This window comes from Apiospora kogelbergensis (genome assembly GCF_038363985.1).
Source record: "Apiospora kogelbergensis strain CBS 113332 chromosome Unknown utg000019l_segment0_segment0, whole genome shotgun sequence".
Lineage (NCBI taxonomy): Eukaryota > Fungi > Ascomycota > Sordariomycetes > Amphisphaeriales > Apiosporaceae > Apiospora > Apiospora kogelbergensis.
The window spans coordinates 119,712-135,663 of NW_027117436.1; the positions used below are offsets into that span (position 1 = coordinate 119,712).

Below are 15,952 nucleotides of genomic sequence, written 5' to 3' on the forward strand. Positions count from 1 at the left end.
TTTCATACCAATCTTCAAACTTTATAACCAATTTCTACCACCAAGTGCTGGAGTGCAGACAACCTCCAGACCTGCAATTGAGCCAATCCCAAGGCCATTGATTCGGCTATCGACAATCCAACCCCCCGACACCACTTCGCCGTTTTAGCGGACCTCGCCATCTCACCGCCATGTTCCGGAGCACGCAAACCATGTGGGCGGGCTCCGCGAGAGCCATCGCCGCCTCCCGACAGCTGGCGCTGCGATCCGCCAACAACGTCCCCTCCCTCGCCCAGAACGTCGTCCTGCGGGCGCCCCGAGCCACCTCGCTCGTTCTCCGGTCGCGATACGCGACGAAGCCGTCGCCGCTGGGCGAGCCCCTCAGCGCCGAGGAGATGAAGAAGGCGGCCGAGAAAAAGCTGGAGTCGCACCCGGAGCGCGTCTCCTCCGAGTCCAGCGTTCGGCACGCCATTGAGTCGGCCCCGCCGGGCGCCCAGAAAGATGTCGCGGACGGGCTCGGGCATGATCTTGTAAGTCTAAACTACTACAAATGCTCCAAGTAATTGGCCTGTCTAGGTTACGAGGTACTAACATCAATTGGCTTGCTAGCACACCGTAAAAGAAACCTTCAACCTGACGCAGGTGCCGCGAGAGTCCTACATCCTCGGCTTGTCGGGCACCATTCCGTACCTCGCGACGTCGGTCAGCGTCGTCTACCTCTCGTGGGCCGTCAACACCGACTGGCCCACCACGTCGGCCTTCCTGAACCACTTCCTGATGAGCCACGAGAACGCGCACTACTTCCTCGGCCTGCTGGAGCCGCTCCAGGTCGGCTACGGCGCCGCCATCATCAGCTTCCTGGGCGCCATCCACTGGGGGCTCGAGTACGCGGAGAAGGCACCCGACAAGGCGCGCACGAAGTTCCGGTACGCGCTGGGCGTGGCGGCGCCGCTGGTGGCGTGGCCGACGCTGCTGATGCCGTGGCCCTGGGCCCTGACGACGCAGTGGGCCGCTTTCGTCGGGCTCTGGCTCTGCGACCGCACCGCCTCCATCCGCGGCTGGGCCCCCTACTGGTACGCCACCTACCGCTTCGTGCTGACGGCCATCGTCGGCGTCGCCATCATGATCAGCATGGTCGGCACCATGAAGGTCGGCCAGTACAAGCCCCAGTTCGGCAAGATCAGCGAGAAGATCCAGGAGAGCCGCTTCGAGGAGCCCTACTCGGACAAGTGGAAGAAGCTCGAGCAGCCCGCCTACGAGGAGGAGCGCGTCAAGAAGGAGAAGGCCGAGGCCGAGCGCAAGAAGAAGGAAGAGGAGGAGGCCAAGCAGAAGGAGAAGGAGGAAAAGGAGAAGAAGGAGCAAGAGAAGAAGGAGGCCAAGAACAAGGATAAGAAGGGTGACAAGAAGGAGAAGGCTGATAAGAAGGAAGAGACCAAGGACGACAAGAAGGATGAGAAGAAGGATGAGAAGAAGGATGAGAAGAGCGACGATAGCAAGGATGAGAAGAAGGACGACAAGAAGGACGACAAGAAGGACGAAAAGGAGGACGGCAACAAGGACGACAAGAAGGATGACAAGAGTGAGGATAAGAGCGAAGACAAGGGTGATGCCAAGAAGGATGAAGGCAAGAAGGACGAGAAGAAGAAGGATTAACGCTGTCACGAACTTGACGCTTTGGCATATACTGTTTTTCCAGGTGTTGGGTCTCGGCTTCATCAGGGTGCAGCTGCATCGGGAGGGCCCGGCGTTCTCGGCTTGTCTTTTATTTGACCAACTATCATCTATCGTCTATGGACAGGAGATAATTCAAACGATTCCAAATACCATAGCCCGTCTTGACCTTTACACATGAGAACCCTACGTTGCAAATTCGTCAATGTCTTAATTATCCCCCGGATTCATGTTGGTTCAGACAGCACTCATTCGACAACTTGATGTCTCATCCCGGCCCTGAAAGTTGTAGATCTGCTGATTTTCTCATTTGGATCAATCATGATGTCGATTGACATGATCAGCTTCGAGTTGGAAGTCGTTTCCCTTGCCTTACTGGAACGTCGACAAGTTCCGCTTTCGGACACCATGTCGTCTGGCCCATGGAAAGGTACCTTAATGTAGTTTTAAATAACGAGATCCAGTGAGAGGTCGTTTTTCCTGAACTCCTCGCCATGATCGCAAGCCTCCGTCCGTTTTATTCGGTCGACAAGGGGTTCCCTACGATGCCTGATACGCAACACCCATTTGCCAGGAGGCCTCCTCCAACGAGCCAAAGATTGATCCGACGTCTTTTGTAGAGATGTAGCAAAGGGGGTTCATTCCAATGTCAGCGTCGACTCAGAAGGTCGAGTCGTGGAATGGAATCTGCGATCAGCTTACTCGCAAATACCGCGTTGTGGCGATAACGGTGAGCTGTCATCGTGCCGTACGCCTAGCGGTTCAACGGCTCCCACCGCGACAACGACCCCGCGGCGCGGGAGCAGTTCGTCGTCCGGCTCGGCCGCGAGCTCGTCCGGCGGGGTGCGCCCCTGGACACGGAGTCGGTGTTCCTGCGCCACGCGGCGGTGAAGCCGATCGCCCTGCGCGGGGTCTGGGGGGCCGGATGCAGACGCTCGCCAAGAAGAAGAGCAAGTAGCAAATGCGGCGACGGAAGGGATCGGCGAAGAGGTCGCCGGCGGCGATGGGTCAGTAGTTTCCGATACCACGCCGCTCGCTTAGGCGATACGCACGGGGGCTATGGATCTGGTTCAAGTCAAACTTGATTCCTTGGAGTCTGGAGGAGAGGATAAATCTACGTAGTTATCGAATCTCGGATGAAGCTCCCGAACAGTTTACTTAGATCCTAGTCATCATAATTAAAATATAAAAAAACAGATAAAGAAATTCGAATGTCAGAACGGTTAGTTCAAGAAAATTCCAAAATTCGCTGTGGCGTTGCATCCCGTCAGTCATCCAGTCTCTTCCAGCAAAGAGTCCACGTCAAATGAAACCCTCGTTCTCTTCTTGAGCCCGTTCTCTGCAGAAGACGGCTCGTTCCACCGGAAGCGGACCGAAACATTCCTGGCCGACGCAGCCATCTGACTAAGTTCCATGACTGGCTGCTGCCCGGCGACCCCCCTCTTGTTCAAGTCCAGTTGCTCCATCGTGCCGCCGTCGAGCAAGAGCCGGTCGCGGTACAGGACCAGCGGCAGCAGGGTCTCCTTCCAGACGGGCTGTGCTCCCCTCCGCGCCCAGCTCCGGGCGACGGCCCACGCGAGGAGCGATGCCGTGAGCGCCGCGAGCGCCGCGGGGAAGGCCATCCAGGCGAGCTGGGCCGACGTGCACGAGAGCGTCTGCGCGGCGCGGCCCCTCACCTCGCCCGCCGGCAGCCCGTCGGCCGGGTCGTGGTCCCGGTTCAGGCCGTACGACTGGGCGCCGAAGCTCGCGCGGTACCGTTGAGACACGGCGGCGGCGAAGGCACCGAACCGCTCGTCGATCCGCAGGAAGCTGGACCTCGAGTCACCGTAGGGGCTATTTATCGTCGAGTTGTTCGCGCCGAATTGCAGGTCCAAAAGCCATTTCGTCGTCGAGCTAAAGGGGCCCCCGTTCTTCTGGGCGCCCTTACACGAGATCGCCCCCTTGGGTTCCCGCAGGTTCCCGAGAAGGCTGTCGCTAAGGTCCGGCGCATGGCATGGGCGAACCGCCCGTGTTGGCGGTAGATGCACGCTTCCGGGGCCGAGACGTTCCGGGTCTGGCAAGCGCCCCCATCATCCGGCGTCTCGCAGAAGGACAGCTGCGTCGGATTTGGCGCCGCGGACATGTTCTGCGCCGCATATACCACACCGCCCGCCCTGCACGGCAACTTAACCGCGACCAGGTGCTTCATCATAGAGCGGGGACTGTTAGGATATGGGTCGCTAAGGAGGTCGGGCGAGGCCGGTGCCGAGGCCAGTTCTTCTTCGTGAAGCTGACCATCTTGTATCCAACTGCGGTAAGATCGCAGGCAAGTATAGAGGATGCAGGTCACGGATAAGTACTCGCCCGGATTGCTCTTGGCCAGTGTGGTAACATTGAGAAGGGCGGCATCGCTGAGTCGCCTAACGTCGGGTGTACCCATGATGCTTTTTGCCCATGTGAGATTTGTGTCTACGATTGAATTGACTACCGTATCGTATAGAGGACCTATATAGCCCCCGTTAGGTGATGTGGCGGCCATTTGGGTACCACCTATTATGGTATGTTCTTCCATTATTAGCAAGGAGCTGGTTTCTTGGCAATGGTGGCACATCGCGATGGTGGAGTGCGAGACATCCCCATCCTCGGTCGGGTCGCCGTCAGAGAATGTGCAGTTCCCCGTCGCACAACTGGGCCGGATCTGATTGTCGGGCGCGTCAGGTCCAGCCTGGCATGACTGGACCATGAGCTCCGTGTCGTATGCGGACGTCACCGATCCCTCTCCGGGAACTGGAGAACCTGCTGGGTTGCTATAGCCGCCCGATCTTGGCACGAAATGCGCATACGGCACGGCTGCCGCGCCTTGGGTCGTGCGTTCGCATTCGACCGTTATCACCGCCTGCTGAACAAACGGGGCGGTGGCCAGGGTCAGGATAGACGTGATGGCAGCTACCAGGGCCGGGATATTGCCTTTCGCAGCCATGGGGATGATGGAGATGGCCCCCAAGGGCCCCGGCTCGCCATGTCAATATCCTGGATATCGCTTAGTAGACGGACCTGGTCTCGGCCGACCCAGTCCCATTTAGACTGCGAGATAACCGAAGTAATGGGGATGAGAATAATAGTCCGGAAGATGGTGGCGAGGAGGGCGAGGAGAGTGGTGAGATTGATGGGAAAGGTCCATTCGTTAATGCTCCGGTTGTGATATTGGGATATGAGGACTATGATGGCGAGAAGGAGACCGATAGCTACCGCCATAGAGACGAGTTCCCATTTCCAGTAACGGAAGACATGATACTGTGCCCGAGGCTCAGTCAGTGACTCGATCTCGTCGTTATCTTCCGGCCGACTGGTGATGCCCCCTGAGCAAACTTCGACTTGACTTGGCGATGGATCCGGGCCGGATATTGTATCGACCGGGGCTTGGAAGTGCGTGCCATATTCATCGATACTTTCAGAGTCATGGATACTACTACTGATTGAAGGGTCAGATGGAATATTGCGTAGCTCAATCTCACTGGGCGGATGATGAGAGTGGCCAGGCGGCGTATTAGGTAGTGGGTAGAACGTTGCTGACATATTATCGAATGGCTTCTTAGATAATTGTGTAGTGTTCAATGGAGCCAAACTGTGTTCTTGATCAGTGGCACTGTCGTGTGCTTATTTATTTCGTTGTGCATGTTTCATATTTCATCATTGAGGCTAAAAAAGTAGGCACTTTGATGTGAGATGGGCAGTGCATATACTGGGAGCCTGTCCTGTGGGAAGGGCTAATCATTGGGTCTGTTCTACGTCATGACGGTACTAAATTTAGGAAATAGTGTTGTACACCGGGTTTCACTGGTCTAAGATGTCTCACCGAGTTATATTACTTAGCCCCCATCGCAAGGGGTTAGGCAAACAATGTGGGGGCCGCAGTCTTCAGGCGAATTATTGTACTAGATCGTATAGTACCCAGGAGTAAGAAACGGGTCTACCAGGCTGGGCCAGCTAAAGGGAGATAGAGCCTTTTAACTACTGGGGACTTGGTTGTCTACTTCATGCAAATGCTCCTGTCCTCGTGGTCCTCCATGCTGCTGCCGGGTCCGCACCGCTTGTACCCTGTCCATCCAGCTTTTTCTTCTCATGAGGGTGTTGGGGTGTTTGGGGGTTGGGGGTGGGGGCTGTGACAAGTTACTGCTTGCAGTGATGCTGCCTAAAAGTAATAAAGTACCTATTACAAAAAGAATCTCGCGGTACATACCTATAATAGTTATAATAATATTTATAGGTAATTATCGTTTTTAAAATTATCTAGAATGTTATTAAGATAAAGAGGCTAGAATTAAAGGTTATAAAGTGACTGGAATAACTGAACTAATTAGAAATCAGGGTGTTGTCAGAAGTATAGAGAATATTTATCACTATTTGGGGTTTTCGGCTGCCGGGGTCACAGCGGAAATTCACCGGGGCATCCACACCACTTGGGGTAATTAATGCCGGACAAATGCCGATGAGGGAGCGTTGGGAACAAGTAAGAAATTAGCGTGCTATGTAGTATCGCGTAGTAGTAGTAGTAGAATCGAAGAAATATCGATCCGCCATGAACATAACACGCGATATCCAGCTAAGAGTAAGAACATGGCGTCCATCCAACCACTTATGTATCCAGCCTCAAGAATGTGAAGATCCAAGACATGCCATCAAGCTTCGGCCTCGGCAAGAAGCTCCTGGTTCTCAGCGACATCTTTGGCAACGTCCTCGGCCCCTTCGTCGACAGATGTGGCAGCAGCCTGCATGGCCAGCTTTGATTTGCGGGGGGTAGACTTGGCCCGCTTGCTGGGAGTCTCGCTGACGTCCTTCTCAGTAGTAGCAGCCTTGCGCTTGGTACCGGTCGTCGACTTCTTGCTCTTGGGGGTCTTGTTCTTGGCGGGGGAAGAGCCGGGCGTGACAGGAGCCGTGCCAGTGTCGGAGCCAGGGGCCTGCTTGTTGAACTTGTTCCGCAAGTCACACCATCTGTTGCCGGCGGTCTTGACTGTCTTGGTGATGTCCAGCTCGACCATTCGCTTGTACTAGAGTGCCCAGCATGATTAGCGGCAGGCCCGGGGAGAAGGAAGGCGATGGCAAAAGCATGAATGCTGTCATGGTAGGAAAGGATGGCACTTACGTTGGGGGCTACTGCATCCTTGGTGCATTGCCAGGCCATGGCAGCGACCATGGACTCAGCTTCGTTCAGCTGGGCAATCTCTGACTTCTTGATTGCATCATCGATCTTGCCTTTGACCTTGCCCCAATTGTTTGAGGCCGTCTTAAGCGTGTTGAAGTTGCAAAGGCGGGCAAGCTTCTCGCCGTCGATTTGCACCTTCGGGCAATGTTAATGAATGAGACTTGAAGAATGAAATGAATGAAAATGAACTGGGTGGAATGGCTCTTACATCTTTCATGCTATCGACCGTGTGCCAGGCGCCGATCATGAGCTCACGCTCGCGGGGGTTGAAGTCGTCATACGAGGCCATAGTGCTGGTGGATGAACTGGAAGTCGATACGAACAGTGGATGGGATTGGTCTCCGAAGGAAGGGACGAATGAACCGGTTGTCTGTGAGTTTGGATGCGGGTGGAATGGCGAAGTCGAAGGGGTGGGTGACTGCCTTTGTCTTGGGGGAAGGAGTGAGAGTGATGGATGTGAAACTCGCAGGAAGGAAGAAGGGACTGCAAGATGTTGAGTTGATGGTGGGCGGGCCAAAGTCAAGAGATAAGGGAACAATGGTCGAGTGAATGCAAGTGTTGGGGGGATACGGGGCAGGTAGGTGCGCCTAAGCAACCACCGGGTACTGCCACTGACCGGAGTCGCGACTTAACTTCATGGTCACTTGAGAAAGAAGCCTTCCCATGATGTTGTCCTGCCCAACAATCAACACGCCCAGCAGCAGAACCTCCCACATCCCAACCAAGAGCTGCTAGCATGCAAATCAGGTTTTCTTTCCAGAACTGGATTCGACAGCCCTCATAAGTTCGGAATTTTCGTCTTTCACAACCACTCGCAAACTCGGCCGCCACACCCTTCAGGATTGCCACCATGGCTGAACCTCGTGATATCTGCGCGGCCTGCGCCCGCGATATGATTGCTCGAAGTGACTGCGTCTGCACTAACGGACCCGGTAAGTCATTGGTATCTTTATGATTACCAGAAGCATGCTTCCTCTGATGACCAACATTAGCTGGCACCTCGAAGTGCAGCCGATGCCGTAAGCGTAACTTGGTCTGCTTCACTGTAGGTAACAAGCTGTTCTTGATCCCCTACAGGCCTGGAGCTAATACATCTCGGTAGCCCACCGGAGCCGCCCAGGGCAATCTCCAGGCCTTGAATCACGAGCGAAGACATCTTTTCGAGCATGTAAGTCCCTGGCATCTAACATCTAAATCGCGACCGAATCTAACTCATTTCTTCAGCCCGAGCCCCATTTCATCTGCATTCTCCGTACCGACGCTGCCAGAAGCATCCCGCAGATTTCCTCTCCTGATACATCATCCACCAATGATAAAGAGGCTGCGTAAGTCTTTGATCTTGATATCTCATAGTTGAGTAACTAATAAATAACAGCGAAGCCCAATACAAGGAACGAACGCACGAGCTTCTTCGAAGCCAGACCGAAGCTACCGAGCGCCAGACTGCGGCTATCGAGCGCCAGAATGTGACTCTTGACTCTATCTTGGGTCATTTGGCTTCTGCTGTACAGCAACTGGCTCCATACGCCGGAAATTGAGATCTCCACTGCCCCTACAGGTTGCCGTCTTGTCAACACGAGGTTTTGGAAGTCCAGTGTGGAAATATATGACTTATGGATGCCGAATCAATGTCTTCTATAGATACCGTATCAAATGTACCACAAACCATTACCTACTTGTGAACCCTTGCAATATTCCAGCATTTCCAGCTGTTTCCAATGGTATAATGACGTATAATAATCATGATTCACTCTTCGGCAGCGAGGAGCAGTACCAGGTACGGATGGCTGCGAGCATTGACTTGTAGTCGACAAAGCGACAAGTCACTGCTGTATTTGTTTGGCGCAGGAGCTCTTCATCGTCACCGATAAGGTAAGTCGCCCCACGCTGTCGATTGAAAACCTTGTCGTACTCAACGCCAGTGAGTTGTTCGAGGGAGAGGCCACTGACTTGGTTGACCTTCTATCATGGGCTAACCAAGGTGTCGTGGACTAACCAAGGTGTCATGGGCTAACGAAGGTGTCGTGGGCTAACTAAGTGTCGCGGACTAACCAAGGTATCGTGGGCTAACCAGGGCTACCGGCACAGCATCAAGAACGACAGTAGAAATCGTCCACCTCTTGGCCGAGAGCGTCTATAAATGTGTTTAATTCTGATAAAACCCTTTGGATACCAAACAAGAAAAACGAGCCACGATGGCATACAGATAAATAGCATTATCAACTTACATATGTACCGTCTGTCATCACCAGGAGGTTGCACAGCACTACTTACCTATTCCAAAATGTCCTCCACCCTGATGATCTTGGTCGACCAGTACCCTTTCGTCACCGCCTGGACCGCCCTGAACATGTCGGCGTCAATCACGGCCGGGTTTACCTCCTCGACCTCCGCATCCTCCTTTACAGCAGTCTCGTCACCCTCTTCTTCCCGCTCCACGACAACCCACTCGTCTTTCTCTTCTGTCTTCTGCATGCCCTCTTCGCCGAAGAAGGTGACCCATGCATTGTCCAAGTGCAAGTCCTTGCGGGTCAGGTCCACGATGGCGTTGGCCTGCTCCTCGGTGATCAAGCCGTGGTTCATGCACATGTGCGCCATCCACCACATCCACGTGCAGACGAGGGCGCGGTCCGGGCCCTCGCACGGGCAGTCGCCGGCGGTGCTGTGTCGCACCTCGGCCCGGTTCGGGAGCAGCACGCCGTGGACGACGAGGGGGCACTTGTTGTTCTCGCACTCCACCACGAACGTCCTCTGGGTGTTGCTGCTCGTCGGCGGCTCGCTCGTAGGGGGTCGACGTCCTCCTTGCCGGGGGAGGAGTAGATCGAGGCGGGGGAGTTGGACGGCGGGGGAGGGACGGGGTATGCTAGAAAGGGAGGGGTGGAAGAAGGAGAAGACATGGCTGTTCAAGCAGAGTAAGAAGTGGGAAATAAGTGGCGCTATCGTTTCTCTATGCTTTCATGAATTAAGGATGGTCGATGACAGGGGCCGTTCTACAATTATATACCCATGCGACAGAGTGGTCTCTCCATTTCTAGGACAGTCCTGATAGTAATGTGCATTGTACGGGAACAAAGGATTCAAACAGGGAGAACCGTTAGGCATCCCAACGATCTGCATTGTCTTGTAGCTTCACAATGAGGAATGCATAAAGGCATGATGTCTGAGGCTTCTTTATACATGCATATGGGCACAAAGATATTATGACGTGGTATCACAATGTTACTATGCTTTGTACATTTTACTACTCCTGATCTGCTGAGTGCCTTGTGTGGTAATTACTACACAGATGTAGAGAGCGAACGCGGCATCCCCGGCGGAGATGTCAATGAGTCGCTGGAATAGCTGAAACAGCGTCGTGGGGGGACTGATTGTCCCTGATATCTGCCAACTCCAAGGTATATCCATCCACTTAGTGAAATACCTGTTGCTTAGAGACAAACTCTTGAAGTGCCATCTTACAAGAGGACAGCGGCGAGGCGTTGCTGGGGAATTTCCAGGCTATCCACGAAAGTCTTCATAACAGCTGTCTGCTGCTTTATAGCTTCGGTCTGACGCTTGATGGCCTTAGTCTAGTTCTGGACAAGCTCACATAACTCGCCCTTGTACTCAGCTTCGCTGCTACCTGTTAGTTAGCTAGTGGCCGAGTCGTGAGGTATAAGCAGAAGAACTTACGCGGCCTCCTTGTCGGCGGTGGCTTGTCCAGCAGTTCGGGGAGCGGTTCAGGGTTAGTGTCAGCCTCGAGGCTGGAAGAATACGACCTGGTACTGCTGAGTCTTCTCACCTACCAGGCTGCCGTTCTTGGCCACGATGAGCGTCACGCATCAACGGAAGCATCTCTTCTCCATGAGATGGACATGCTAAGATCGTACTGTTGTGCCATGGCAACAGGGTCGGTGGTGTTGTAGAACCAGGGTGCCAGAATGCAAATGGCGGCGCGCTCCGCGTTTTCTGGAAGGAGAGTCTCCTCCATAATGAATGAACTCGGGGATGATACCATGATACCAGCTCTTGTGACCGGTGGGTGTGTACCAAGCCCTACGATCCCCGTTTTTCATGGATGTAACCAGGGCGCCATATAGCTTCCAGGAAGAGCCTGACTTGCACTTTGTCAGGATCTCGTAGCCGAGATAGCGGCGGATGGTTGAAGGAGCGGCAACCGAAGGAGCAGGGGAAAATACTGGGGCAGGGCCGAAAGCGAGTGTGATCTCAGGGTGGTACTGGACGTCCTCCATGGTCTCAAGTCCCTGTGCTGCGGCGTGGACCTCCCGAACCCAACCGAGACCGTGCAAGAGACCGTGCATTTGTTGACTCTTGATCATGTCGGAGCGACGGATTTCGGGATTCTCCCGACGAGCGGAAGACTCCGTCGTGGCAGAAGGAGTCAGAAAGTGAGTCTGCTTCGCAGCCCTGTTGGTGGTGCTAGCAACTTTGACGGTTTTGTAGATAGGGTTTGATCCTATTCCTGGTCATCAGAAGATGGATAAAATGAAACAGACATAAACGGTATTCGAATAGGAGGGTACTCATTATAGAACTATTCACTGCGATTATATTACATCTTGGGCTTGAATGACATTCGAAAAGTTGCACTTACCGACCAGTTAAGGCACATCATTCTTATAGTGCCATTAGTTGCAAGGGTGCTGTCACATATGGCCTACTTAGTTTGACATACGAATGAGAAGTTACTTGCCAAACATGCATGAATCTATTACAACTGCACTACTGTGACTAATGTCTAATCTCATCCTTAATACTGCGTCAATCTGAAAGTCTCCTTGTTTTCATCAGCTTTAGGACCCAAGCAAGACTCCTCATCATACAGATGGCAAATAATGATTCACGAAAGATGGGCTTCATCCCTATCAAAATATCAATGAGACAAACACCAATAACATAAAGGCCAACAACTCCAAAATCACCATAATGGATGGATGACTACGTGGAAAGTATTCAGGCGCAAACACAGCTTTCGTATGTGAAAGATAGGGGAAATGACAAAACGTAGGAGTTGGAGGAAGGAGGCACCCATATGGGCTGACTATAATCACAAGATCTCACCACCGCTTTGTTGTTCCTCCAATTAGGTGACTACTTGACAATCCATACACAAGAATGTGACATGGCACCAAGGCTGTCGTCGCCCCTATTCCGCGCCCCAGTATTGAAGATATACTGTCAGAATTTCTAAATCGTCCGACCCACTGGAAGTTGCTTGTTACTGTCGGAAATAGACTCCGCTGTGTGTGTGCAAAGGGGGTGGCAAACAGGCGAAAGTCTAAAGACGAGATGGAGAAACTTTACCTGTGCCACAGCAAAGCCACATGCTTAATTCAACAACAGTGTTCATATTGCTAAGAAAGTCGGGATGGGTCTTTCTCTCTTTTATTGGGACGTGACGATCTCATGTCTCCCCCGTATCAGCCCCAGACAAACAGTTCAGGATTCAAATCCAACTCGTCCCGGTAAGGCTCGTGGCTCCGCGCCCGCGTAACATGACCGCCGCGCGTGGGATCCAAGACTAAAGCCACAAAGCGCAGCCACCACACGTCCAAGGCATCGACCACTTTCCTCACCAAGCCCGTCCGCATCCCGTAAGTCCAGCAGAGGTAGCCGCCGGTGCGGACCGTGACCTCGAAGAGGACCATGGCGAACCCCCAAATGCCCACCGGGCCCCCAGCACGGCCGCCGACGTGGTAAGCGTGAGCGTGCCGAGGACGACCAGAGCGGCGAGTCCGGCGAGGAACCGACGCGGCCCGAACAGGAGGCTCGGGTACAGCAGGCTCAGCTCCCAGGCGTGCCACCCGGCCGTGTCCGGGTCGTCGCCGCTGAAGTCCTCGACCCAGAAGCGCTGCTGCATGCGCTCGGCGATGGGGGTGTACCAGATGGCCTCGGCGGCGGTGAGCAGGACCTTGGCGATGAAGATGATGGACATGGCGACGCGTCCGACGTTCAGGGCCATGCCTACGATGAACCAGAGGACCCAGCCGAGTTGCACTGGTAGGAGGGTGAGTCCGATCAGTTGACCGTGCACGTGCTGGAATAGGGGCTCTTCTGGGCTTTCGAAGTAGTGCTCTGCATTTGGCCATGAGGATATATCTGGTGAAGGGGCCGAGACGGATTAGTCACCTTTTTGGATTTGCCCCCAAAAGGCTTCAAACGGAAAGGAGATGAGTAGCACTTACCACAGTGGACGAGAAGCTTGACATCCTCAGGTACCAAGCCCGCGATGTACTCCTTCTCGTTTGATAGGGTCTTCTCCGGCGTCATGGCTTTCACGCCAACTCCGGTTTCCCCAAGAGAGATATGCACTGACCTAAGATACAGCAACTCGTACCGAGTGCCAGCAGACTTTGTCTTCTTGAACAACGCACCCCGGCATTGGTACCACTCCGCGTGGTCATGCCATTGTCTCAGGTCCGGACAAACGATAACGTACTTGACTTGTTGCTCATTTGTGTCCATATCAGAGCTTGGATTAGTCAAGTGGCTGTCAATGTGCAAATATTGATAACCACTACCCTCGCAGTCGGGCACCAAGACCGTATGACCAAGAATAGGGGCCAGAGCTGTGTATTCAAAGCATATGCTGTCAATCATAGGAATCTCTGGTGCCATATCGGGGAAAGCTGCATTCAGCTTAGCATTTGCCGTTATGGCGAACCTTTCATGCCAAGCCATCTTCTGAAGGAACCCATCGGGTAGTTGGTCCAATGTGACTGGTGTTTGAGACCTCTTTATAAGTAGGTAGTCGGAAAAGACTTTCATGTACCCGAGACTGGCATCAAGTCTCTCAGCTGGCGGGAAGGCCGGGATAAACGACGAGCCACCAGAGCCAGAGGCCTTAGCATGGGTTGTCTCCAGGTAAAGCAGGGAAAGAGGCAAGGTTGCATGGCTTTTCAGGATGGCCTTCATGATGCTCTCGTGACCTCCGGCGGTATCGTCAAGACGCCGGGGCAACAACTCATTGACGGAGCTGGCAGTAAGGTCCTGCATGGCGCTGAAGTTCCGATAAAAGTCCTTGGCCTTCGTCGTCGATCGGCCCAGGAAACTGTTCCACGTAGCCGCGAAGGCGAAGGCCTGGTGCACCTCGAGCTTCCGCAGGTTCCACATGGCCTTGCGCCCCGGGCGCTTCCAGCTCACGTCCTCCAGCAGTAGTAGGGAGTTGCCAAGCTCCGCGAGCAGCGCATTGTCTGCTCCCGTCCGGGAATTGGCACTGCGTCGGGGTAGCTTCAGTGGCATTCGTTCGTCACGGAACTGGACAAAGGCATTGTTCGCCAGGCTGGCCTCCCGAAGGGTCCAGCACCGCATCATCCAGGCCGAGCAGAGCACGTGGGCTAGAGTGTTCGCGAAGGACATGCCTTTAACGTCGATTTTCTGGAGCTCCTGGTCCAGGACCATGACTGCCGTCGCTTCGCTGAAGATGACGGACATCTTGTTGATTGCGATACCCTTAGCCACTTTGACGCCTGGGCCTTCGCCAGCTGGTATGCAAAGGGTGTCGAGCCAAAAGGCTACCTTTCCTGTTGCGCCCCCTAGCCATGACGGTCGTGATTGTAATCTCTCCCGGGCGAGTCCCATGACTCTTTTCAATTGGCACATATGAAGCCCGTTGCCTTGCGGATTTCCCAATCCGCCTGACCAGACATGGGAAATGGCGACGAAGCCTGCACGAGAATTGAAGTTTTCCAACTTCAAATCCACATCTCCGTCAGGCTTCACCGATGCCACGACAATCGGAAGCTGGCCTTGGATGATCCGCGCGCTCAGCTCCGCCGTATCGACTTCCTTCATCCAGCAGGTGCACCCAGGCTCCGTATGGGCCTGCTTGTATGTTGAGGAGTCAACGTTGTACGCGACGCACTCGGCCTTGCTGCAACCATCGTGCGTGACGGCTTCGCGCCGCGGCAGGCCCGAGAAGAAGTACAAGGCCGAGCAGGAGTAGGCTTGGCTCAGCTGGTGGATCTGGGCAGGGCACCAGCCAGAATGAAGCATCCTATTCTTGATGACGACCGCGTTGGGGACCCGCCAGCGTCGGTGGGAGGTCCCGGGATATCGCGGAGTACTGCTGTGGGTCTCCAGCCGCTTCAGCGTGGTGGTCGGATCCTCGAACTTAGCACAGCCCAGAGTTTGCAGGAGGATTCGAATCGAGCACGAAATGATCTGGAGTCGATAGACGTCAGGAGATGGAACCCCGAATCCTGTGAGAGGGCTGTTTCGAGGCATTCACTATACAAAGTAGCTGCTCTGAGAAGGCGGATTTTCTCATCCTTCGCATGCAAAGCCTGCCGTTCTTTCTTTCGTACAGAGGAGCCTCCACTCGGTGCTTTGAATATGTGCTGTCTTCTCCGAAGAAGATCTGGCAACGCCGCAGAACATAGGACTCGAGTCTCGCCCTCTGAGGTTGTGACCATGATGCTCACAACATCTCGGATCGGTAGATCCACAAATGCTGACAGAAAGCCAAAGTACAGCCAGACCTGCGCCCGACGGGCGAGCTCGGGCGAGCTGCAGGCCAGCCAGCCACCTTTGCTGCCATTTTCATTGAGCTTTGGCTCAGAAACCCATCCAGACTTCACTGGGAAACCTTGGAAGTCGTTTGAATCAAAATCGGCTAGGGAATCGCTGTCGCAAACATAAGGGATGACGAGGGGGTCCAAAGCCGCGCCGTCTGGATACGCCACATGATCCATAACGCGTTCTCTTCAAACCACGATGAAGAGGGCGCAAACAGGCAACGCAAGCTCAGAAGTCAATCTAAGAGACCGGACGTTCATGTGACCAATGGGAAAGGAGGCAGAAAGGTTCATTTTGTTACGACGTCAGTCAAATTGGTTCCGCCATTTCGAGAGGTTGACATGGCAAAAATTGCTTTTGATTTGGCTGTCTCGAGGAGGGATGCGCTGAGCTGCTTGTTCGCATGGGGGCGTTTTGTCTCTGAGCTGACCATTGTCGGGGGCCATGAGCTGAAAATAGATGACTCTTGTCTTGACTTGGCGGCATGTATCTCCACCACCAAGCCCACCCTTGGCTTTAATGAGATGCGTAGAGCGAGACACTCAAGCTGAGAAATAGAATTGGAAAAACGTCCCAGTCAATCATTGGCAAGCAGCACACAAA

General features: G+C 53.9%; 6 protein-coding genes across 6 annotated transcripts; 3 read left to right on the top strand and 3 right to left on the bottom strand.

Moving 5' to 3' along the window:
• Positions 1–170: 170 nt before the first annotated feature.
• On the top strand, positions 171–1,632 carry PG998_015038 (uncharacterized protein; the record flags this gene model as incomplete). Its single annotated transcript, XM_066881854.1, has 2 exons — positions 171–509; positions 589–1,632. The coding sequence occupies 2 exons, from the start codon at positions 171–173 to the stop codon at positions 1,630–1,632; spliced, it is 1,383 nt and encodes a 460-aa protein (XP_066723052.1).
• Positions 1,633–2,296: 664 nt separating this feature from the next.
• On the top strand, positions 2,297–2,608 carry PG998_015039 (uncharacterized protein; the record flags this gene model as incomplete). Its single annotated transcript, XM_066881855.1, has 3 exons — positions 2,297–2,380; positions 2,409–2,561; positions 2,582–2,608. The coding sequence occupies 3 exons, from the start codon at positions 2,297–2,299 to the stop codon at positions 2,606–2,608; spliced, it is 264 nt and encodes an 87-aa protein (XP_066723053.1).
• A 313-nt stretch (positions 2,609–2,921) lies between these two features.
• PG998_015040 (uncharacterized protein) lies at positions 2,922–5,205 on the bottom strand (the record flags this gene model as incomplete). Its single annotated transcript, XM_066881856.1, has 3 exons — positions 2,922–3,483; positions 3,654–4,642; positions 4,684–5,205. The coding sequence occupies 3 exons, from the start codon at positions 5,203–5,205 to the stop codon at positions 2,922–2,924; spliced, it is 2,073 nt and encodes a 690-aa protein (XP_066723054.1).
• Positions 5,206–6,308: 1,103 nt separating this feature from the next.
• PG998_015041 (uncharacterized protein) lies at positions 6,309–7,121 on the bottom strand (the record flags this gene model as incomplete). The annotated part of the gene is made up of 3 exons (XM_066881857.1): positions 6,309–6,677; positions 6,773–6,967; positions 7,041–7,121. 3 exons carry the CDS (start codon positions 7,119–7,121, stop codon positions 6,309–6,311), a joined length of 645 nt encoding a protein of 214 aa, XP_066723055.1.
• A 561-nt stretch (positions 7,122–7,682) lies between these two features.
• On the top strand, positions 7,683–9,652 carry PG998_015042 (uncharacterized protein; the record flags this gene model as incomplete). Its single annotated transcript, XM_066881858.1, has 7 exons — positions 7,683–7,764; positions 7,825–7,877; positions 7,935–8,000; positions 8,057–8,157; positions 8,208–8,337; positions 8,681–8,704; positions 9,047–9,652. The coding sequence occupies 7 exons, from the start codon at positions 7,683–7,685 to the stop codon at positions 9,650–9,652; spliced, it is 1,062 nt and encodes a 353-aa protein (XP_066723056.1).
• Positions 9,653–12,404: 2,752 nt separating this feature from the next.
• On the bottom strand, positions 12,405–15,058 carry PG998_015043 (uncharacterized protein; the record flags this gene model as incomplete). Its single annotated transcript, XM_066881859.1, has 2 exons — positions 12,405–12,907; positions 13,018–15,058. The coding sequence occupies 2 exons, from the start codon at positions 15,056–15,058 to the stop codon at positions 12,405–12,407; spliced, it is 2,544 nt and encodes an 847-aa protein (XP_066723057.1).
• Between the last annotated feature and the right edge of the window lie 894 nt (positions 15,059–15,952).